A 25999-nucleotide genomic window follows, 5' to 3' on the forward strand; every position below is an offset into this window, starting at 1 on the left:
GGAATATCTGACCAAACAAGATTCTAATAGGCATCCCGGGTATGACATTTTTTTAAAAACAAAATTATAAATTATAATATAATAAATAACTATAAATAATTATAACAAGTAATAATATAATTATAATAAAAATTATTTAATAATGTAATCAAATCAAAATCACTGAAATTTGCTCAGTTGCAGAATTGTCGTTGTCATTATTTTTTTTTTTTTATGACGAATTTCCCCACAAATCGCTATCGCACATTTCTGCAAGTGATTATAATTTATTATCGCTGTTTTCTAGCTGATCTAAAACTATTTTTGACATAAAGGGACACTTTTGGTTGCTATGGACAATCTACAGTTTGCAGGGAGAAAAAAAGTTTTTTATTATATAAAATGACATGCAGGACACTGGGCAGACCACTAGGGACAAGGGGGGTGTGTTTTTTTTTACATACAGTACTGTAATCTATAAGATTACAGTATACTGTATGTATAGTGTTTGTTTACTTTTTTGAATTTGGCGCCGTTCTCCGTCCCCGTGCGTCGTAACGTCGCAGGGAACGGAGATCGGCGGCACAGGAGGACGCTGTGTGAATCGAGCGAGGTCCCGCTCGCTCACACAGCGCGGTGGCATCGCTGGATCCAGGGACAAGGTAAGTAAACACTCCCTGTACATCCAGCGAGGCAAGCCCGAGTCTGACTTGGGGTTACCGATTTTAGCCCAAAAATCTCACCTCGAGTCAGACTCGGGAACACCGCTCAGGAGGTTAAATCTCTTATGTCTCTAAACGACAATAAAGGTAAGAGCTTTCCACCATAATTCCTATTTTTGTCCAACCACCATGAGACAAAGCCAAACGATGGTGTCAAAAGTCAGTGTACAATACATAAACAATGGAATAGTCAAGAAACTAAGATTTTGGTTGAGGTCTTGTCAGAGGGAGTGGAAACACATTAATGAGAATTTGTTTTTGGGGTAAAGTGGTCCCATCAGTATTTTCCATCAGTAGAAAACACAAGAATTGCTATAACTTAAAAAATACATGATTATTGCACCAGTATTTTTGTAATTAAATGTCATTATCCTAAGAACTTTGATTCCTGACACAAACACAATTAATACAAATTCTCTTCCCTAACACATAACACTTTCCTCCCTTGTAAATATGATAAAGTACTAAGTTGTGGGCATTTTTTCATTGTTTCAGCTCTGTATAGTAGCCAATCAGCTTCTAAAGTCTAGTACACACAGGCCAAATGTCGAGCGACATCGGCCGGTTCAATAGAAACTGGCCGACCTATCGGCCCATGTATATGCCAGCTGGTCTGACAGAAGCCAGCCATTTGGCCAGCTTCTTTCGAAGGGTCATAACCGAGAAAAGGTCTGCCAATGACTCCGGTTCAGCGTTCTCATCCAATGGCTAAGAACGCTGACTGAAGTCTTCTGGTGGGAAGGCCATTCCCCTGTCAGAACACAATAGCACAGCAGGGGAGATCAATGTACTAACAAAAAACCTGGAAAGTGATTGGTTTAGCTGCACTCTCCAGTTTTAGTAAATCAACCCCAAAATGTGTATTGTTGAGCATAGCTACTTTAAGAATCATGTGACTTTTGATTGGATATTGATCCACAGATGTTTTATACATACATATAAATACAGCATAAACATTTATTCAAGTATGGGCATATGTTATATACCTAGGGCTACCTAACTTTGGCTAATTTGGGATCTATTTTATGTTGATGTGGATTTATAATGAATGCTTTTAGCTATGGTTGCTGTATGAGCAAGGTTTATATTTGTGTATTTACATTTTGTGTTCATTTGGATATCTGTAATGCCTTTTGTTGCCATCTAGTCAATATTTTACCAACCCGGTCAAGAAAATTATGATTAAAAAATGTTTTATAAATAGGGAACAGTTTCGATGGGGTTTTTTTGTTTTGTTTTTTTTTCAGAAAAGGTGGCCACCTTATTACTGGTGTACTTCCTTTTTTATCATTTCCAAGCTAGCATCTGTGTCGCTACACAGTATTATTTTATTTTTAGTGCTGAATTAAGTCAGGTATCCTCAGCAATGTACTCATGTATACTGAACTAGGAGGTACATTTAAAAAGATGCAGGATTGATGTATTGTTGCTTTTAAAATATGCTTAGCTCTCTGCCAGCTATGAAAGCACTATACAAGTGAACACAGTTGTAAATAATAGACAGGAGAGCCTATGTGAAGCTGATAGATCACACATAAATGTTTGCTGGTAATATCTGCCCTTACAGGGTGACAGGTGATTCTGCTCTACTGCCTAATCGCATTGGTACAGTCCTATCACAGCAGGAAACATTTATATTCTGTTTTCAATGTTTCCACCCTTTCTTGGCACATTACTAGTGAATAATGGTCTTAAAAATTGTATTCTTATCTTTTAAGGATGATTGTCTCTCAGCATGCAGAGAGGTCCTGCATAACTGAAAGTTCCTGTTCCTTGCTTGAATTACTCACCAGTGCCTGTAGCTACAGAGGTCAGTAATGGCTTGTTTTTAAGCTTATTTATTGCTTGCTAAGAATATTTAAATATCTTAATGTCCATAGCTCGGCCACAGTTCTACTTTAAGTATGTATTAGATTAGTAAAATGAAAAATGGCTCTGAAAATTATTTAGATATGTAACATTATGGAAAACAAACAGAAAACAACATCTAGCATTACCGAATATCTGTGTCGGCTGTTTTACTTTTACTTGGTAATCACATTTTGAACTCCACTTACAGTACACTCCGGCAATGCTCCATTCAAAATTTCTTCCACTTTTACAGTTGTATCCTTTACTATTGCTCCAGTTCTTGCATGTTTAACACTTATCTTGAAGCTGGTAATTTTTCCATGAGGTTGTCGAGGTAAAAACCAGGTAAGATTTACTGCAGATGAATTTAGTGCTTCAACAGTTAGATTCACAACTTTTCCTGGAGCTATAACCAGAAAACATAAGTCTCTATTAGTAATGTCAAAAGTTTCAATTTTTAGGTACAAGTTTAAGGATAAGCAATATGATTAAAGATGCAAATATATAACACAAGGTAAGCAGGTTCTCACATCTACATACAGTGGGCCAGATCCACAAAAAGCTTAACTTAAATCTTCCTATTTAAGTTACTCCGCCGCAAAATCTCTACCTAAGTGCCCGATCCACAAAGCACTTACCTAGAAATTTTCAGCGGTGTAACTTAAATTAGTCCGGCACAAGGCGGGCCCAATCTAATGGGGCGAGTCCCATTTAAATTAGGCGCGCTCCCGCGCCGGATGTACTGCGCATGCTCCCAACGCGATTTTCCCGACGTGCATTGCGCGAAATTACGTTACGCCGAGTTTTGTGAATCGCGCCGGGTAAAAAAAGTTGCGTCGGGAAAAAAAGAGATGCGGCGGGAAAAAAAAAAATTCTAAAATTTGACAGCGTCACGGGAAAGAAGGGTCTACTTTTACATGGTGTACTAACTTTACACTATGTAAAAGTAGCCCTAATTTTGCGTTTGCAAACTAACAACTTACGGAGACTTCACGAAGGGAAACCGCTTCGTGGATCTCCGTAAGTGCTAATTTGCATACCCGACGCGGCATTTTGACGAGAAATGCCCCCAGCGGCGGCCGAGGTACTGCATCCTAAGATCCGACAGTGTAAGTCCCTTACACATGTCGGATCTTCTGCCTATCTATGAGAAACTGATTCTGTGGATCAGTTCCATAGATAGAAACAGGGATACGACGGCGTATCAGTAGATACGCCGGCGTATCCCTTTTGTGGATCTGGCCCAGTGTTCTTATTTATTTTAGGTACTTATATAAAGCACCATCGATTTATGCAGCGCTTCACATATGCATTGCACATTCACATCAGTCCCTACCCTCAAGGAGTTTACAACCTAATGTCCCTAACACACATTCATACATATACTAGGGCCAATTTAGACAGGATCAGATTTTGTCTAGCTCAGTACAACTTATAACATCCAATTGGAAGACATAACACCAACATGTGATAAAAAAAAAAGAGAGAGAATTACTGAGTTGGAAAAATAATCACCCCCCTGTGTCAGTATTTTGTTGACCACCCTTTGCTTTAATTACAGCCTTTAGTCTGTTGGGATATGTCTATTAACTTTGCACATCTAGACTTTGCAATATTTGCCCACTCTTTTTTGCAGAACTGCTCAATTTCAGGCAAATGTGATGGTAAACATTTGTGGACTGAAATCTTCAAGTCATTCCACAGAGTTTTTTTTTTTAGTTTTGTTTTTAGTTTTTTTTTTTATTATCAAAATTTTTATAAATTTTTCAACATTTCCATTTAACAATACTGTAGGTTGTTGTTACTGAAATACATGTCCCTCACTGGAAGATTTCCCATTGCCTCCTGTTGCTGTGAAAACTGTAAAATGTTTAATTTCTAATCACTTTCTGTATCCCTGACAAGGGTTACTATGGCAAATAGAAAGAGCAAAGATTCCCAGTGGGGATACAAACAACAATAAAAAACTCAACAGTGATTTTAATCCTTCTTCACTCTATCCACAACTTAAACTTCCCTACACAAAATGGAAAATAATCCTCACAGTAATTCTATTTAGAAAACATATTTGCCAACTATACTATGTAGAAGCTGTTAACCCACAGGTCTTCTCAAATATGCAAATAATAATAAATGTCAGTTTTTGAATACTCATAATCATAAAAGGAAGAATAAAAAAAGATATGTTTTGTGATATGAGATTAGAACGCAACATTTTATCCAGTTTCATAACTGTATCATAATTCACATTTTAAAGAAGTCATATTTTATTGTGAATACTTTAATGTGTGACCTTTAAGACAAGTTATAAAATATAGGATTTTGTAGAAGAAGATTTAAATATGAAATAAATTATAAAACACATCCACATTTGAATTTGAAATAGCTATCTGTGAACACTGTAATTAAAAAATAAGATTACTTAAGACAGATAGGATTTACAGCATTGGCTTAAAGCCAGGATTTTCAATAAGTCTTACTAGTAAAAGACAGTGCTGGTAATTACACTTGCCTTTCTAATATGTATACATATCAGATTTATGGGATTCTAATTCAAATTTGGCGAAGCATAAGCATAACAAATATTGTTCCTCTTGGCCCCTCGGTCAGCATAACCCCAAACCTGGGAGCAGCACTATGGGGTCTGTCAAACATCTGCTAGCATTGTATTGTAAGTCAAATTCTAAAATGTGACTGTATTAAATAGGACCAGCAAAGAACTAAATTGATATCCCTGATGTAAGCACTGCACAAACTGTTGGCGCTATATAAATCCTGTATAATAATAATAATAATAATAATAATAATAATAATAATAATAATCTATTACACTGATATATCTGTCAGTAACTTAACTACAAAGCACCCTTGGTCATGAGAGGAACTTATTTCTTAAAGGGGTGGTTCCCCTAAAAATAAACTTTTGACATCGCATTTAGCAAATAAATTACAATTAGAATTGACTTGTTTTATTTAAAAAATACCTCTGTACGTATCGTTTCCTATATTCGGTCCCACCGCCACTTCCGGGTACGATGCAGGCGGTGGGCGTTCCTAATTGATGGACAGGCATCCGACCGACGCATCCATTGCGTCACGAGATGCCGAAAAAAGCCGAACGTCGGTGCGGCTCTATACGGTGCATGCGCACCGACGTTCGGCTTTTTTCGGCATCTCGTGACGTGATGGATGCGTCGGTCGGATGCCTGTCCATCAATTAGGAACGCCCACCGCCTGCATCGTACCCGGAAGTGGCGGTGGGACCGAATATAGGAAACGATACGTACGGAGGTATTTTTTAAATAAAACAAGCCGATTCTAATTGTAATTAATTTGCTAAATGCGATGTCAAAAGTTTATTTTTAGGGGAACCACCCCTTTAAATCTCAACTGAAACCAACAATGTTTTTCAGTCTTGGGGAATGCATACCCCCTTACTTCCTGTGGGGACAAATCTCTGTTGTGTTGACATCCACTGTAGACTGCAATAAAACCAGAACAGGTTACAACAAAACATCCTTTTTTTGGAGTAGGGTTGGAACCTTCAGATTATTATCATCGACTATAAAAGGAGCCACATATTACAATCTAGCTTACTACCCATCCAAAAACACCATATTATACCTGTATAAAAACGCACACCTATGGAGAAACGTTATAATACATCAGAGGTGATTCTTATTACATACTGGCCCACCCTACCCATCTAAAAATACTGCATTATACTGGTAAACCTGCATTGGATACCTTCAGCTGCCATTGTGTTGTACTGAGCTTCTGGTGTTTTTCTGCACCTTTAAAGTGATATTAAAGTTTTTTTTACATCTTGTACTTACCTGCTCTGTGTAATGGTTTTGCACAGAGCAGCACCGATCCCCCTCCTCTCGGGTCCCCAGCCGGTGCTCCTGGCTCCTCCTCTTCTCCGAGTGCCCCCATAGCAAGCCGCTTGCTATGGGAATACTGCTGCGGTCTCCCCCCAAGCCCCGCCCTGTGTTCATAAGACACAGAACAGGGCTCAGCCCCAACCCCACTCCCTCCTCACTGGGTGTCATTGACAACAGGCCTGCTGATGTCTCTCAATAAGGAGCCAATGAGGAGGCAGAGACCCAGGAGATCAGCTGATCTTGTGCACATTGCTCAATCATGAGCAGGCATGGGCAAGTATTGGGGGGGCTGCATAGGAAGTTGAATACTGAAGATCTTTTACCTTCATGCATAAAGGTAAAAAACCTTCAACCTTTAGAACCACTTTAAGGAGGAATCGGCTGTCTCCAAGCCTTTAAAGAGTGCTTCCATTTCTTTCTTTTGACTTGTGCTAAGCTACTGGGGTCTGTGCAGTGTGACTGTGGGGACATGGCTGAAAAGAGAGAGAGCCCACTGATTTTGAGTCAGTGGAGGATTGGTGCAAATGGCATCTGAAACACTGACCCCAGCTAAAGGGGATGTGCAAGCTGTTGTCCCTGGCAACACTAGACCAATTGTCCCACACCACGAGAAAGGGTCCAGTAGAGAGAACCTGGACAACATGTAGGGGCATGTGAGTTTCCTGCATGGCAAAGAGTGGAAGCATGCCATTACCCTCTGTCCCCTGTCTTTGGACACAGCACAAGGTATCCTAGCCAGTTGGGATATCTGTGGATCATGGAGTGTGCCTACTGAGGGTTGTGAAAAGTGGCATCGAGAGGAGTCTATGCAGTCAGTTGGGAAAAGCCATGGACCTCCTGTTGGGAAGTTACGATCTCTGATAGCAACAAAAAATGGGATGTTGCCTACCAGGAGCTGCCAAGGAAATGTGGCTCACCATTCCTGCGTGGGATATTGCCAAGTTTGTTATTGTAAAATTCAGGAAGACAATCATTTCGTCCTGACTGCTGTTACCCCTGGCAACATGAATCTTGTTTGGCCAAGTGCATTATTATTATTATTATTATACAGGATTTATATAGCGTCAACAGTTTATGCAGCGCTTTAAAACTTAAGGGTAGACAGTACAAATACAATACACTTTAATACAGTAGGAATCAGAGGGTCCTGCTCCTTAGAGCTTACAATCTAAGAGGGAAGGTCAAGAGATACAAGAGGTAATAACTGTGGGGGATGTGCTAATGGAGAAAGGAAAAATAGGAAAGGAACTTGGACAGCCACACTCCAAAAACGTTCCTTTTATTAAAATAAATCACAAAATAAACATGCAACAGCAAAAATTGGGGCAAAAGCTAACGCGTTTCGCACTGTAACTTCAGTGCTTAGTCATAGCTATGACTAAGCACTGAAGTTACAGTGCGAAGCATGTTAGATTTTGTCACAATTTTTGCTGTGGCATGTTTATTTTGTGATTTATTTAAAAAAAAGTAAAGTTTTTGGAGTGTGGCTGTTCCAAGTTCCTTTCGTATTTTTGCATTTCCATCGCCAGCACCCATGGTTTGGATCCAGTGAAGGGGCTCTCTGATCCCTATTGAGCGGTTATCTTTTCTCTCTAATGGAGAAAGTAAAAGAACAGTTGTTAGGTGGGTGCCAGATAGGCTTCTCTCAAGAGATGAGTTTTCAGGGACCGTCTGAAAGTGGAAAAAGTAGGAGAAAGTCGGACAGATTGAGGTAGAACATTCCAGAGGATGGGAGAGGCTGAAGGAGAACATGGGATGAGGTGACAAGGAAGTTAGAGAGCAGGAGGTCTTGGGAGGAGCAAAGAGAACGATTAGGAGTGTATTTTGATAATAGGTTAGTGATGTAGCTGGGGGCCAGGTTGTGGATGGCTTTGTAAGTTATTGTTAGTATCTTGAATTCAATTTGTTGGTTGAGTGTCAACCAATGGAGGGATTGGCAGAGGGGTGTAGCAGAGGGGTATAGCAGACGCTGAGCGGTTTGTGAGATGGGGGAGCCTGGCAGCAGCAATCATAATGGACTGAAGTGGGAATAGTCTATTGAGAGGTAAGCCAATGAGGTGTCAGTTATGTACTCACCGAGTTCGAGATGCCTAGAGCGACTCACCTTTGCGACTCAGCGCACTCCGCCCCCTGGAGGTGAGACAGCGTGGAAGGGCGCAAAGAGGCACCGGTTACCAGCAGAAGGCTGAAAGTTGATAGTAGATCAGGTGGCGCTGGTCAGCAAGATCAGTTGGTAGGAAATAATGGGAACAGGCCGTAGGTCAGGTACCAGAGAAGTTTCAGACAACTGAGAGCAAGTTCAAGGCTGAGACTGTAAGCAGGTCCGGGATGCAAGCCAGGGTCAAGGGGCTGGAGAAGGTAACAAGTCTGAAGTACAAGCCAGAGGTCAGGGGTTGGAGACAGCAGCAGATCCAGGGAGACAAGCCGGGGGTCAGGTTCAGGAGAGAGAGCAGAGTCGTCGGGTCAATCCGGGTCACAATGAGTTCAAGCACAGGTACAGGAAGAATCAACAGGCAGGAGCTGACAACAAACCATCAACCCGTCATGAGACTGGGGCTGGTTTAAGTAGGCAGGCCAGAACTCTGATTGGTGCGCGTGGATGCGCTCGTGTGCACGCTCGTGCACGCGCCATCCCTCAGAACCGTGCAAGCATGCGCGTCGTTCACGCACGGGCATGCGCCGAAGTGCCACTCGGCGGCTGGCCATGCCAATCCTCTGACATGAGGAGGGAGTTGCAGTAGTCGAGGCGAGAGATGTACAGGGAGTGGATAGGTTTGTGGTGACATTGGTTTGGAAGGGGTGTATCTTGGAGATGTTGCAGAGGTTAAGGTGGCAAATTTTGGATAGCGGTAGGATGTGGGGCCGAAAGCATGTTCCTCTGCAGGTTCCTAAACTAATCTAGCAAATTGTTGGGACAGATATTATAGATGCGACCACTGAGTCATGTGTGCTGCTTTCCCTAGCAACAGCATCAGGTACAATAGAGATGTCCACGGAAACCTCCCAGGACAACTTTTGAGCGCTGTGGTGAGCAAGAGTGTATCTCACAACGTGACCAGTTATTTATTTATTTATAAAAACGTGTTTAAAGTGGAGTTTCCATCCCCAAATTTTTTTTTCATTATTGTGCTCATTAGACCTAAAAAAGAAAAAATGTTTTACTCATCTGGAAATGCCTGTTGCTATGCAGACCCACGAAATCTTCCTTTGGAATCACCTAGGATCCTGACATCATCTCCCTCTAATGCTCCTGGGAAATGTGTGTCATAATTTCCCAGGATGCAGTGCGCTACCCAATTATCACTCCCCATCCAAGACTTCCAGGAAGTAAGTGCTTGTGGGCTTCACAATGCCCACAAGCAAAATGACAACGGTGTGGATATAGTTTTATAAACTATCTTTTTTGAATAACTATGCGGAGCGCCGGCGGATTGTAAAATAATAAGTGACCGGATTTATATTATAAAAAGGCATGGACATACATTTAAAAAATGCTAATTGTGGTTGAAACCCCGCTTTAAGAGACTGCTGCTCGTTACTGTTAGCTGCTAATATCACAGTGTTAACTATAATTATCTATTAGCACTTCCTGTCTCCTAGAGGCTGAGTTTGAAACCCCAGAAAGAGGAATTGGAAAGAGAGAGAGAAAGTGTCAACCACATGTCCTGTCTATGCTGCTTAATCCAGACAAGAAGAGATTATTGTGTATTATGTTTTAATAGGTTAACTGTAGTTGCCCATAGCTTCTTGAGTGTGTTTCTGAATTATTGTGACAAACAGAGTATCTTTATCCTATTTTTATCCTACTGCTGTCAATCAAAGTCAGCTAGCCAATCAGGGGAGTGAGGGAGGAGGGGGCTCTGTGTCTGAATGGACACAAGGAGCTGTGACTCAGCTTGGGTGCCCCCATAGCAAGCTGCTTTATGTGGGGATACCGAACATAAGGGAGGGGTCAGGATCACAGAATAGGGACCCATGAGGAGCAGATAAGTATAACATGTTTGTTATTTTTATAGGAAAAAAACAAGCTTTACAATCACTTTAACCATGTCTCTTCTGGTCTGGGATTCTATAGCAAGCTTCAGCTTAGGGCTTGATAACCAGCATAGGCTAGAGCCAGGTTAGGCATCCAATGGCCACTTCTAAAGGTAAAGGTCCAGTTGCATGACAGATTAGAAACTACTAGGGAGAGACTAAAGCACAGAGTAGATAGGCTGATATTGAGTTCAAGTGCCACATCACAGTTTCTGTCAGTGAGAAGCTGCATTCCAGGCTGGTTTGACAACAGTTGGAGGATCTTCCCATCACCATAGATCTTGTCTTCAGGTCTCCGACACAAAGACAGACACCGCATCGTCATTGTGATCATCCTCAGGGGCCTCTGCAACTGGACTTTGCTGCAACATTTATCCAGAGGTATCTCTATTAATACCACTATAAACTTAGGTATATGCACACAATTCTACCAGGACACTTGTTGGGCCTTTTGCTGATAGTATCCTGTTTGGAGAAGGCCATTTCTCATAACCCCTCCTCCTCCAAAGAAGGGCTACACTTTTCACAGGCTCGAGCTGGTAATTGGCTAAGACTAAAGAGAAATATGTGAATATGAGGTTGGTTAATGTTAACGAGTTGTATACAAGTTGATCGATAGATCGACTTGTGTACAACCAGCTAGCCCATACATGGATCCAAATTCGTCAGGTCCCGGCTGAACCGGACAAATTTTGATACATGGCTGGCTTAACAACAGGGGAGTCAGGGGAGTCAGTGGCTTCTGAGGTTCTGGTGGAAGAAGACCAATCGGCTGAGTGTGTGCCTTCTGCAGACGCTGACCTAACAGGCATTGAGAAAAGAAGAACTGACACTGTTAATGACAATATTGAGATATTGAGGAAAGAAGTCTCCAACCCAGTGTCCAGGTTTTACTGGGGACTGGCAGACTGTATGTACGGGTGTGCACAAGCCTTCATAATCATAGGTTTGGGCATAATTCAGAGTTCCAACCAGGAGACAGGTGTGTTAAACTCAGGACACACGATTGCTCCACACAGGACTCAGGAGGTTTACTGCCCAGAGGCCAGGGAGTTGGCCGGTGTGTGGCAGAAAGTTAAGAGTGCTGAGAAAACAGTGAAAGGTACAGGTGTTTTGCGAAAGCCTAGGGGATCTATAAGGTGCTTTGAGGGACCATGCCAGAGGCCTATGCTCAAGGCCTGATCAGCGGCACTGGAAAAGCAAGTCAGGAGGCAAGGACAATTTCTTTAGTATTTTTTGAATTTGGAACTGATGGTGGAACCCCCAACTGTTTATGTTCAACTTTACTTTCATTTTGAGTAAAATTGGGCCATCAAGCCCATAAATCCTGATTGTCATGAACGCAATGGAAAACTACACTGCTTGAGCAATAACCCCCCCCACACACACACATATATTACACCTGTTTTATCTCACTTTTTTCTGGGGATCAAGAAAGATATTCATTTGAATGTTAAAAGCCACTATATATTACAGATCTATATTGTTCCTCATCTGAGTAATAGAGCCTCTTGTTAGCATTAAACCTGAACTCCACCTAGATGTATAGTGCTGATGCTAACGCTGATCTGTAATCATTAATACGTCATTAAATGTAATTAAAACATTTGTGTATGTAACTGAATTTGACCTGGTATCAGGCTCTTGCAGTCCATGTATAGCAGTGATGGAGTTTGAGAGAAAGAAACAGTACAACATGACAACAAGAAGCACAATGATATGAAGTAAGCATAGATTAACTCATCAGTGTGCTGCTTCTTCTTACTCCCTTTCAGTAACAGAAAGAGGGCCGTTTCAACATCCAGGGCTCAGAGAAAGTTGAAAGAATGATGCAGGCAATAAGACTGAGGACATCTAGGGACAGAAAAATACAACAGGGGAAATCTCTGAACTAAAGATGAATAGTGAAGCAAAAAATGCTTTTGTTATGTTATCTATTAATGGGTTATTAATTTTATCTTGTTATATGTGGCTGGGGTTTTGCTTTAACAGCTTTGCCTGCTGTTTAAGAGTTTAAGAAATATATGCATTTATTTATGCCACATGCATCCCATCTCATCAACATTTCTAAATTTGCCAAAGCATTGGCTTTAATATCTAGTCCTACTGCAGACTGATTTTAAACATCTTTAAATAAACTTAACATATCTTCATTTTTATCAGTGAAGAGATTTAGCTGTCAAAGGGAATGCTAGAAAGTAGCCAAATTTAATAAATCCTCTCAGTGAAGAAAGAGAGATATGCAGCTGGATCCCATCAATCTCAAGAGAAAAATAAAGATTTGGGAATTTACTTACCACACGCTAAGGATTAAACCATGCTAAAAGGAATTAATGTACAAGCTAAATTGTCTATATAGACCTGTAAAAGTCATAAAAAAAACAATATTTTTTTTAACTTGATCTTTGTTGCATCTTTAATACTCTTTAAAACCTAGATGGTGGCTAAACTCACTGGCTGGTGACTAAAGTAGTTTGACCACACTAGGATTGATTTTTTGCCAGTTTAAGAGCATATATAACACCTGGTAAGGTATTTCCTAATATGTGTAATGAATGCCAAGATCCACCTTACCTACAACTAAATAGGTGATGCCAGTTTTTCAACTTTACCTGAATTGATTTACATGTAATATATAGAAAAATTACATTTTAGATTATCCAAGCAACCAACTTGGAAAGAAGAACAAAATAAATGATGCCATGCTTTCAGCTTCGGATAAAGTCCATAAGTGAAATGGCAGTCAACACTGCTAAAGAAATAGATGTCCACCAGTGTGTATGTTGGACATTTTGGTCACTTATACCACTTTCTATCACTTTTTCACTTTTTTTCACATTGATTATTATGTGTCTATTTATATATTTTGCGCAATGACCTAATTCACCATTTACTTTTTGTTGTTGTGTATACACTGCGTAGTTGTTGCTGCATTTATCTTATACTGTATATTTTGGTGGATTTATTCACTCAGTAGCGCAGAAGCTTTTACACAATATTATGCTTTCAGCTTCACCGGAATTAGTCTGAGTAGATTTATATGCAATGTAAAAATATTAAAATTTAGACTAGCCAAGCAACAAACTTGGAAATAGTTTAGTTTCCTGGAACTGTAAAAGTAGATTCTGGATAAATAAACTCTTTCAAAATGTGAAACTTCACCCCACATCTACTTCCATTGTCAGATGCTTTTTTGACACTGTGGGAAAAAACAAGGAGAAATAGCAATTGAAGTGACCTGTAAGGCCATGTTGCAATCATCTTAGCTGAGCTCTTTTATATACACTATATTGTCAAAGGTATTGGGACACCTGCCTTTACACGCACATGAACTTTAATGGCATCTCAGTCTTAATCAATAGGGTTCAATATTGAGTTGGCTCACCCTTTGCAGCTATAACACCTTCAACTTTTCTGGGAAGGCAGTCCACAAGGAGTGTGTCTATGGGAATGTTTGACCATTCTTCCAGTAGCACATTTGTGAGGTCAGGCACTGATAATGGACGAGAAGACCTGGCTCACAGTCTCTGCTCTAATTCATCCCAAAGATGTTCTATCAGGTTGAGGTCAATTTCCTCCACCCTAGACTCCCTCATCCATATCTTAATGGACCTTGCTTTGTGCACTGGTCCAAAACATTTGGTGGAAGGGGGATTATGGTGTGAGGTTGTTTTTCAGGGATTGGGCTTGGCCCCTTAGTTCCAGTGGAGGGAACTTTTAAGGGGTCAGTATACTAAGACATTATGGGCAAATTCATGCTCCCAACTTTGTGGGAACAGTTTGGTGGGTGACCCCTTCCTGTTCCATCATGACGGGGTACAATAAGAGGTTTCAATTACAGTAATATTAACATATAAAAGTAAAAAATATATTGAGCGAGTAAGTGAATGAGTAACTTGTATAGCGCTGCAATTGCGAACTAAATCACCTCAAGGCGCTTTTCATTCAGTGTCGTCCTGATCCTTCAGAAGAGGTAGGTCTTTAGTTTTTTTCCTAAAAGCCAGATGGTTTTCTTCCATGCGGATGGTGTGAATAGAGTGTTCCAGAGCCGTGGTCCTTGGACCGCAAATCTTCATTCTCCCTTAGATGTGTAGCAGGATTTGGGGATTTGAAGGAGGTTTTGGTTGGTTGACCGGAGCACAGGATTGGTGACGTAGGGTTTTATTTTGTCACTTAAGTATTGAGGAGCGTTCCTTTGTGCGCATTTGTGAGTGAGGCAGAGGGTCTTGAATGTGACCCGATCCTTTACGGCTAGCCAGTGGAGGGACCTCAAGACCGGGGAGATTGGTTCCCATGGTTTTTTACCTGTTACCAGTCTGGCTGCTGTGTTCTGGATGACTTGTAGATGTGAAATCTGGTATTTGGGTAGTCCTAAATAAAGGGAGTTTGCGTAGTCGAGTCGGGAATTGATGATTGTTCCAACTACTGCTGCTGTATCCTCATTCAGGATGAAGGGGATGAGTGTACGCAGCAGGCGGAGAAGATGGTGAGAACCGCTGTCTACTGCTAATATTTGTGCGTCCATCGTCATTGTCTGAGTCAAAGATGACTCTGAGGCTTTTGACTTTGTTGCTTGGGGTGTTGGTTTGTCAAAGGATGGTGGGTGGTGTCCTCTTGATGTAATCCCCCGTGGATTTTGAGGTGTGTTTAGGATCATTATCCATTTGTAGAAGCCATCCTCTCTTTAACTTCAGCTTTTTCACAGATGGCATCAAGTTACCATCCAAAATTTGCTGAAATTTTATTGAATCCATTTTTCCTTCTACTCATGAAATTTTCCCTGTGCCACTGGCTGCAATACAACCCCAAAGCATGATTGATCCATGCCCATGCTTAAAAGTTGGACAGAGGTTCTTTTCATTAAATTCTGTGCCCTTTCTTCTCCAAACGTACCTTTGCTCATTCCAGACAAAAAGTTATATTTTAACCTCATCGGTCCACAGAACTTGTTTCCAAAATGCATCAGGCTTGTCTATATGTTCATTTGCAAAGTTCAAATGCTGATTTTTGTGGTGAGGACGTAGAAGAGGTTTTCTTGTGATGACTCTTCCATGAAGACCATATTTGTACAAGTATCTCTTTATAGTGGAATAGTGTACCACAACTCCAGTGTCTGCCAGATCTTTCTGGAGGGATCGTGCAGTCAAACGTGGGTTTTGAATTGCTTTTCTCACAATCCTGCGAGCTGTTCTGTCTGATATTTTTCTTGGTCTTCCAGATCTTGCTTTCACTTCCACTGTTCCTGATGACTGCCATTTCTTAATTACATTCCGAACAGAGGATATTGACATCTGAAAATGCTTTGCTATCTTCGTATAGCCTTCTCCAGCTTTGTGAGCGTCAACTATTTTCAGTTTCAGTTTTCTAGACAACTGCTTAGAAGAACCCATGGTGCTAATTGTTGGGGCAAGGTCAGATGAGTCTGGGCATTTAAAACCTTTGAGATTGACATCACCTGGTCTACCCAGACGATGATTAAGAACAATCCATGACACTGGCAGGTCTCAGCTTTGCAAAGGGGGCAGTGCATGCTATAAATTCTGCAGGGTGCCCAAACGTTTGCAGATGCCATTTTTATGTTTTCCGTAATTTTGAAAGTGTAAACGATGGAAATAAAATCTAACTTTTTTTGACATATTATAAGAATGTCTAGTCTGTAATTTGATGCCTTTTGGAGATTTTTCCATCTTTCCTTGGCTTCGTTATGCACATTAATACAAATTTTTACCTGGGGTGCCCAAACTTTCGATTCCCCACTGTAGAGGAGAACGAAGTGAAGTTAGAATGTTCTATAAACTTACTAAGATCAGTTAAAGGGGTTGTAAAGGAAAACATTTTTTTCCCTAAATAGCTTCCTTTACCTTAGTGTAGTCCTCCTTCACTTACCTCATCCTTCCATTTTGCTTTTAAATGTCCTTATTTCTTCTGATAAATGCTCACTTCCTGTTCTTCTGTCTTTAACTACACACCGTAATGCGAGGCTTTCTCCCTGGTGTGGAGAAAGCCTCTTGCGGGGGAGGGGGTGAGCAGGCAAGTCAGGACACTCTCTACTTTGGAGAAAGAGAAAGGAGCTGTGTTTTAGTGGGCGTCCTGACACTCCTGCTCGCCCCCTCCCCCTCAAGAGGCTTTCTCCATACCAGGAAGATAGCCTCGCATTACGATGTGTAGTTACAGACAGAAGAACAGGAAGTGAGGATTTCTCAGAAGAAATAAGGACATTTAACAGCAAAATCGAAGGATGAGGTAAGTGAAGGAGGACTGCACTAAGGTAAAGGAAGCTATTTAGGGGAAAAAAAAAATTCCTTTACAATCCCTTTAAATTATTATTAATCCACCATGAGAAATCTGTGGATCTGTGCTCCTGTAATGGGAATTTAGGATCACCTATAAAGGAAGCTTGTGGGGGGGGGGGGGGGGTGGTGGATGAGGACATGTTACATTTTTTGTTGTAAAGTTTCCACATTTGGAATGATTGTTGTACCATCTGGTTTCTTGTTGCTATGGTCGCATACCATAGCAACAAGAATATTTTTACTCCACAGACGACCTGATAATGATAAGGGGAGGATTGAATCCATCTCAAACCTGACCCATGGAATTTTTGGTTTTGGTACATGCCATTTGGCCAATTGTGACCAACGGGCTGCCAGATAATACAACCATAGATCTGGTCATCCAAAACCCCCTCTGTTTTGTTGTTTATATAGTACCAATTTGGAGAAACGAGGGTGAGAGTCTGCCCATACAAATTAGTTAATTATCGATTATGTTATCACTGATTTATTCATTCTAATAGGAAGTGATCTGTATAGATACAATAATTTGGGTAGTATAGACATTTTTATGGCGGTAGTCCTACCCAAAAAGGAAATGTGATAGGACTTCCATAGTTTGATCCAACCTGTTAGTTTTTGTAATACTCCCAGTATTATTTTCCCCTTAGCTTCATCCCTTCATCCCTTGATATGTTAACGTTAGATCCAACATGATAGAATCTGAGAGCACATTAAGGCCTCATGCACACTGGACCTTTTTAACACTGCTGTTAGGGGCATCTGGTGTTTTTTTTTCTTCATCTTCTTAATGCCCCTGCATGTTAGCCTATGTGTCCATGCACAATGCCAGCAGATTCAGGGGCAGCAGAAAAAAAATGATTGCCGCTTCTAGGCACGTCAGATATTTGAGTGTTAATTCTTTTCAATGGCCAGAATAAATTATAATTCTGGCCAATGAAATTAATCAACTCTCAAGCGTTTGACACGCCTAAATGCAGCTAGGTGCGTTTGCCAAAATGCTCCAGCCAGAAGGAAAGACATCTAGGAGAGATGGTTAAATGCCCTGTGCAAATGAGGCCCAAAAACAACCTGATGGAATTATATATATTGGTTTTGAACACTATGGCATTTCCCAGGAACATATAGTATGGCCAAGCATAACAGAACCAGGTCTATTCTGTTGTCAGGTCTATTGTCAGGTATATTCAGCTTGCTGCCATTATAAGTTTAGGTTAATAAGCATAGCTAATACAATAGATGGTTATCCCATGTGATCTAGTTGCCATTTGCTATAATTACACCATAGTTAGCTGTAAACTCAGAAATGTGAGAAAATACATTTTTAAATATTAAAGTTTATAATCTTACCGCTCTCTGCCGTGTTAAACAGAAAGGCATCACTGTATGATCCAATTCCCGCACTGTTTTCAGCAGCCACCTGGAACAAATCATGAATAAAAGTGAACATTAAGTCTTTTTAAACCCACCTGTTCCCAATTTACATAGAACATGAAACAAAATGAACTGGTAAATAATAAAATAGCTTTCATATGAGAAAAAACATGCCTTCTCTCCCTGTCAACATTTAATGTTTCAATCATTTCTGTAACAGCCACTCCAAAGATATATTTTCTAGTAGAACTTTGGCCAGAATATGGTAAAACATTATTTAGATATTCTTAATAATAATATTTTTCGTAAATAAGCTATAAAAAAAAACTTAAAGTAGTTGTTAAATCAGAAGGTTTTTTATCTTAACCACCTCCCGCCTGCGCTATAGCTGAATGACAGTTTTCCCAAGCATGCACTTTCTGTCCCGGGGGGAAAAAAAAGCTGATCACTGGCTTCTGTCAGAGGGACATTGGTCCCTCACACAGAGAGCCACCGCTGCCTTATCTGTGCCCACCAGTGCCACCTGTCAGTACCCACCAGTGCCACCTACTAGTGCCCACCAGTGCCACCTACCAGTGTCCACAGTGCCACCTACTTTTGCCCACTAATGCCACCTACTAATGCCCACCAGTGCTGCCAATCAATGCCCATCAGTGCCACGATCAGTGCTGCCAATCAGTGCCCATCAGTGCCTCCGTCAGTGCCATCTATCAGTGCCATCTATCAGTGCCCTTCAGTGCCACTCATCAGTGCCAACCATCAGTGCCCCTTGTCATTGTTACCCATCAGTGCCACCTATTAGTGTTCATCAGTGGCACCTCATCAGTGCCCATCAGTGCCACCTATCAGTGCCCATCAGTGCCACCTATCAGTGCAGCCTATCAGTGCCGCCTCATCAGTGCCTATCAGTGCAGCCTCATCAGCGCACATCAATAAAGGAGAACATTTTTTATAACAAACTAAGTGGTAATGAATTCTATGCATTAAGATAAAAAACCCTCTGTGCACAGCAGCCGCCCCAGCACCCCCTAATACTTACCTGAGGCTCCTCTCTCCAGTGTTGTCCACGAGTTCCTTGGCTGTCCTGGACTCTCCTTCTGTTTGGCAGACAGAGACACATGCTGTCAGTGAAAGTCAGTTAGTGCCACTGGCTCCCGCTGCTGTCAATGTCAAGTCAGTTAGCCAATCAGGGGGGAGAGGGGCCGGAGCTTAACCCGGGGCTTTGTGTCTGAATGGACACAGGGAGCTGCGACTCGGCTCAGGTGCCCCCATAGCAAGCTGCTTTCTGTGGGGAAACTCGACAGGAGGGAGGGGCCAGGAGAGCCGATGATGGACCTGAGAAGAGGAGGATCCGGCTGCTCTGTGAAAATTCACTGCAACAGAGCAGGTAACTATAAGATGTTTGATATTTTTAAAGAAAAAAAACAAGACTTTAAAGGGGTTGTAAAGGTTAATTTTTTATTTTCTAAATAGGTTCCTTTAAGCTAGTGCATTGTTGGTTCACTTACCTTTTCCTTCGATTTCCCTTCTAAATGTTTTTTTTTCTTTGTCTGAATTTTTAACTTCCTGTTCCTCCTCAGTAAGCTTGCCCCCATTATCCAAGCTGAACAAAGCATCTCCCCGCAGGCATGCAGTCCCAAGGGAGGGGGCGAGCACACTGACTAACCCCCAGCCAGAACGGTTTTGGGTGATGGGGGCAAGCTTACTGAGGAGAAACAGTAAGTGAGAAATTCAGACAAAGAAAAAAACATTTAGAAGGGAAATCAAAGGAAAGGGTAGGTGAACCAACAATGCACTAGCTTAAAGGAACCTATTTAGAAAATAAAAAAAATAACCTTTACAACCCCTTTAACTGACCTATACAGCTGCAGGTGTTCGGTCAGAATCGGTTAACTATCAGATTAGGAAATGGAAGTGATGTTCCGTCATCTGCGCATGCGTTTCACTGCTACCAGGTTTGCTCATCTGACAGAACACCTGCAGTCAGAAGAAGCGTCAACGGACATTTTACTACACCCAGCTATGTCTAGAATTTCAGAGTAATTTCAGCAATAAAGTGAGTGAATATAAATAAATATAGTATATTAACATCTGTGATTCTGTTTGGATGCTACACTTTGAAAGAAACTGGACGCCAAGAGTAGGAAGGTGGTGGAGGCAATGTTGGTACACCCTATACTGCTCAGCGCCAAACCTTTAGGATGTCAAGATTAAACTTCCAAACAGCTGTCAATATACTATATATTTATTTATATACGCTCACTTAATTGCTAAAATTACTGTGAAATTCAAGACATAGCCCGGTGTACTAAGATGTCTGGTGCCTTCTTCTGACTGCAAGTGTTCTGTCAGATGAGCAAACCTGGTAGTGGTGGACACATGCACAGCTGAGGGAACGTCACTTCTGTTACCTGATCTGATGGGTTGCTGATTCTGAGGGAACACATGCACTGTGCTGTGGAGTAATTCATGTTCAAGGTATTATACTTTCAGTTTCATTTCAGCAATTTAGCATAAATAAGCATACAGAAGGTAGGTTCAGACACAGTCTGCTAGACAGAATAAAAACTATGCCAAAATAACTTAGTATAGAGTTCTGTACCACTAGACTGGGATGAATTCATAAATCAGTACAGTCAGCGATGAACAGCAAATATAAACATTAACTACCGGGCGACATCAGATGTGACAAAACACGTAGACATTCATGATGTCATTGCGCACCCTGATACCAGGAAGCACACTGCCTAAACCCCCGGCAGATGTTATGTGATGAGCAATTATATACTTTTAACCTTGTGAGTATTTAGCACATTACAATAAATCTTACTTTGCGGTTTTACACTATGTGGTTCCACTATGTGGATCAAAAGTTTAAGACCACTTGAAAAATGGCAAAAAATCATATTTTACATTGTTGGATCTTAACAAGGTTCCAAGTAGAGCTTCAACATGCAACAAGAAGAAATGAGAGTGAGACAAAACATTTTTTGGACATTCAATTAATTTAAAATAACGAATAAACTGAAACAGGCTGTTTTTCAGCTGATCAAAAGTTTAGGACCACACCTCCAAAAAAAAAAACTAAACCCCCCAAAACAGAAATCAAACTTCCAAACATGAACTCAGTAATGAGTAGCTCTGCCGTTATTGTTGATCACTTCAAAAATGTGTTTCAGCATGCTTGATGCAAGCGTTTCCATGAGGTGAGTGGGAACATTTCTCCAAGTGGTGAAGACAGCCACACGAAGGCCATCTACAGTCTGGAACTGTTGTCCATTTTTGTAAACTTCCCTTGCTATCCATCCCCAAAGGTTCTCAATTGGATTTAGATCAGGGGAACACGCAGGATGGGCCAAAAGAGTGATGTTATTCTCCTGGAAGAAGTCCCTTGTCCTGCGGGCATTGTGTACTGTAGCGTTGTCCTGTTGAAAAACCCAGTCGTTACCACACAGACGAGGGCCCTCAGTCATGAGGAATGCTCTCTGCAACATCTGGACATAGCCAGCGGGGCTGCAGTCAGCACCAGTAAGGGCCTTAATTTGGGTCGAGGATTGTCCAGTGTCTTGATGAGAGACCCTGCTTATGCAGTTCAGCAACCCGACCACGTTCAAAAAGGGAGAGTTTTTTTGCCTTTGCCATCACAACGTGTGACTACCTGACAGAAAATTACAATGAATCTACATCTTTGCACAGATTTGGCCTTTTAAAGGCATGTGGTCCTAAACTTTTGATCAGCTGAAAAACAGCCTGTTTCAGTTTATTCGTTGTTTTCATTAAATTGAATGCTCAAAAAATGTTTTGCCTCACTCTCATTTCTTCTTGTTGCATGTTGAAGCTCTACTTGGAACCTTGCTAAGATCCAACAATGTAAAATATGATTTTTTGCCATTTTTCAAGTGGTCTTAAACTTTTGATCAGGACTGTATTATCCTATGAGGGACCTTACAGACAAAAATGCACTGTTGACTCAGAGATTCAATATACTCTGGTAAGCATGTTTGATAGAGCATGTGGTGGTAGGGTAAAGGTTGAGGTGGTGAATTATGTATGTATGTATTATGAATTAAATTATCACACTCCGTGGATTAAGATTCTCACCCTTTTGTTACTTTACCACTTTGAGACTTTTATAATTTTACACTGTATTTATTGGTGGACTTATTTTTATGATTTAATTTTGGTGTTGGTTACCTTGTTGAATTAGCTCAGCACTTTTATTTAAATCTGTATGTGTCAATTAGTATTAATTGATGTGCTAGCACTTTCACTACTTCTCTTAGCACAATTTATTTTCTGTTTGTTGTTTAACTCTTCAACCAGATTAAGCGTTGGAGCCCAGATGTATCGTTGGTGCACATGAGAACAGTCTCAATCAAACCTTCAGGTAGCAATAAGGCTATTAGATGGTTGTATGATTAGTTCATTCTTTGCCCTGCACCAAGGTCTGTTGGCACCTCCAAACTCAGCACTTCGGATCCCTCTCAGGCCACGGTATGCAGCAGTGATGGAGCACACTGGACAGCAATGTGTACTTTCCTATCTCATTCACGGCAAGAGGAAGTTAAGTCATGTACACCCCAGGAAAATGCAGCTGTTTTCCATCCTCCCAGCAAAAACATTTGATCAGCACAGCATAGTCTATACTCCAGATTACAGTTCCTACAGTGTATTGCTGCTTGGTTCAGTCTATTAAACACTTTCTGCTCAGCAGTTCCCTCCTCTTGCTGAAGCAGCTGTTAACCAGCTCAGCATCATGGGGACCAGCTGCAGCCAGTGTTTCCCTCACTCTCATTCTTAGCCAAGCACCTGGCTATACAGGTGGTTAGGAGGCATTTTTAAGAGTAGTTAGGTTTCTCTTGAAGAGCTCTATAAGCTTGAAGACCATTGCCACCGCCAATATGATTAATTTTCCTTTCCAATGAGTAGAATCTGGAATTCTACTCATTGGAAAGGAAAATTAATCATGTATGGCTTACCACAAAATTTACTATAATATTTCTGTGCCCTTGTTTATGTCTAAATCTTTAATCCTTAATTTTAAATACATTATTTGTGCAATCTATAGTTCCATGTTGGTGGTGGCAATGGTCTTCAAGCTTATAGAGCCTCTGCACTGTTGCCACCACAGTGTACAGCCTTCTTTCCTTTAATGTAAGTCACATCTGCAAATGGCTTACTATAGAGGAAATCTACTAGCTGTCTGTCACTTTGGCCCAAGCTGCAGGTGACCAAAGGGGTCACATGTCCTGTGACATCTCCTCACATTTTTCAGGCCCTCCCCCTAATCTGTGAAAAGTGAATTATCTGTCAGTCAAGGTTCTGATTTACCCAAAGGGGTTGGAGGGTGGATTGAATCCTTAACTGGCATCTCCACTTTGTTTTGCATGGCCTGGGGGAAGGGCCAATGCCGCAGTAAAAAAAAGAAAGAAGTCATGTTAACCTTACATGAAAAAGTTATTTTTACTTTTATTCCTAAAGTGGCTCACATGTAAGTTAATGGCTGGTGGCGTGCCATATCACTTAGACGTTGTACCACTATTAGGGGTTTTGAATCACTCTCAAAATAATTAAGATTTTTTTCCGACGGAATGTTGGCTCAAACTTGTGTTGCATACACACGATCACACAAATGTGGTCAGAAATTCCAACCATCAAGAACACGGTGATGTACAGCACTACGACGAGCCAAAAAAATGAAGTTCAATGATTCCGAGCATGCATAGGATTTTTGCGCATACAGACCATCAGACTTTCCGACAAGAACTTTTCCCGTCGGAAAATTTGAGAACCAGCTCTCAAATTTTTGCTGTCGGAAATTCCGACAGAAAATGTCCAATGTGGCCTACCCACGGTCTGAATTTCCGATCGTGTGTATGCGGCATTAGAAATGTTTTGCTTTTCTCAAGCTGCTATCATATACAGGCCACCAAAAATGTTTTATTGCTGCACTTTTCTGTAAAAGGTTAGTGGGTTCATCTATAGTGGGTTCATCTATACAGCTTTTTCTTTTCTTTATGTTTTTTATGTTATGTTTCTTCAATTATTTTTCCTGTAGTATTTAACTGTAACTGTGACTTCTCGCACAGTCTCTGAAGAATCATACAAGCCAGGCTAAGACTCAAATTTACTATAGAGTTTTCTCTGGAATGTAGAGAGTAGTGAATCTCACAAATACTGTAATGCAAGACGATAAAAAGATTAGGTCACTGGTAGGAACCAGGCCAAAATCCTTGTAATCATAATGCATTGCTTGACCTTTGACTTTAACCAGTCAACTGGTTAAGAAGTAGTAAGAGGTAGGGGGTGCTAATAAAGTGCTAACTAAAAAAGTTAATTACTAAAGGGTATACATTAGGGACAAACCAAGTACAATATAGTGCATTAGTGCTATTACATGAATCAAATTAAAGACTTGATATTAATAGTGATAAATTCATTAATCCAATAATCAATCAATCCAAAGTCCATTAATATTGTTTCCGTTGTGAATCTTAGCTGTGCACCATCTCCAATGCAAATCTTTGTGAATGTCGCCAGATGAGTGTGAGTAAATTGAAAACCAGAAGTCGATGACCAGAAGTAACATGACCGAGATGCACTTCAAAGTAGTCTTCGACTTCCGGTTTTCAATACCACAGCGGTGGAACATACACCAGTTACCAAGTGGAGGCTGGGCGGCTGCAGATTTCTACCTGGTATCTATGCTGTTACACCCAATGCCAGGGCAAGGCACCTAAAAATGTAAGCAGTCAATTAACAAATAAACTATATTATGCTATGGTCCTGTTCTATGTTTATTTTTAAAGGTTTACCTACAGTGATGAAAATAAGTATTTGAACACCCTGCTATTTTGCAAGTTCTCCCACTTGGAAATCATGGAGGGGTCTGAAATTGTTATCGTAGGTGCATGTCCACTGTGAGAGACATAATCAAAAAAAAAATCCAGAAATCACAATGTATGATTTTTTTAACTATTTATTTGTATGATACAGCTGCAAATAAGTATTTGAACACCTGAGAAAATCAATGTTAATATTTGGTACAGTAGCATTTGTTTGCAATTACAGAGGTCAAACGTTTCTTGTAGTTTTTCACCAGGTTTGCACACACTGGAGGAGGGATTTTGGCCCACTCCTCCACACAGATGTTCTCTAGATCAGTCAGGTTTCTGGGCTGTCGCTGAGAAACACAGAGTTTGAGCTCCCTCCAAAGATTCTCTATTGGGTTTAGGTCTGGAGACTGGCTAGGCCACGCCAGAACCTTGATATGCTTCTTACAGAGCCACTCCTTGGTTATCCTGGATGTGTGCTTCGGGTCATTGTCATGTTGGAAGACCCAGCCTCGACCCATCTTCAAAGCTCTAAATGAGGGAAGGAGGTTGTTGCCCAAAATCTCGCAATACATGGCCCCGGTCATCCTCTCCTTAATACAGTGCAGTCGCCCTGTCCCATGTGCAGAAAAACACCCCCAAAGCATGATGCTACCACTTGGGATGGTACTCATCATTCTTCTTCCTCCAAACACGGTTAGTGGAATTATGACCAAACAAAAAGTTCTATTTTGGTCTCATCTGACCACATGACTTTCTCCCATGACTCCTCTGGATCATCCAAATGGTCATTGGCAAACTTAAGACGGGCCTTGACATGTGCTGGTTTAAGCAGGGGAACCTTCCGTGCCATGCATGATTTCAAACCATGACGTCTTAGTGTATTACCAACAGTAACCTTGGAAACGGTGGTCCCAGCTCTTTTCAGGTCATTGACCAGCTCCTCCCGTGTAGTCCTGGGCTGATTTCTCACCTTTCTTAGGATCATTGAGACCCCACGAGGTGAGATTTTGCATGGAGCCCCAGTC

General features: G+C 41.0%; 1 protein-coding gene across 1 annotated transcript in view; it reads right to left on the bottom strand.

Moving 5' to 3' along the window:
- Window positions 1–25999, bottom strand: part of PTPRQ (protein tyrosine phosphatase receptor type Q) — a 326169-nt gene that overhangs the window by 276814 nt on the left and 23356 nt on the right. Inside the window, exons 5-6 of the mRNA XM_040341603.1 lie at window positions 18115–18184; window positions 2759–2958 (exon numbers count right to left, since the gene is read on the bottom strand). Of these exons, the coding sequence (XP_040197537.1) occupies window positions 2759–2958; window positions 18115–18184 (270 nt within the window). The remainder of the gene's footprint in view (window positions 1–2758; window positions 2959–18114; window positions 18185–25999) is intronic.

Source organism: Rana temporaria, chromosome 3, assembly GCF_905171775.1.
Source record: "Rana temporaria chromosome 3, aRanTem1.1, whole genome shotgun sequence".
Taxonomy (NCBI): Eukaryota; Metazoa; Chordata; class Amphibia; order Anura; family Ranidae; genus Rana; species Rana temporaria.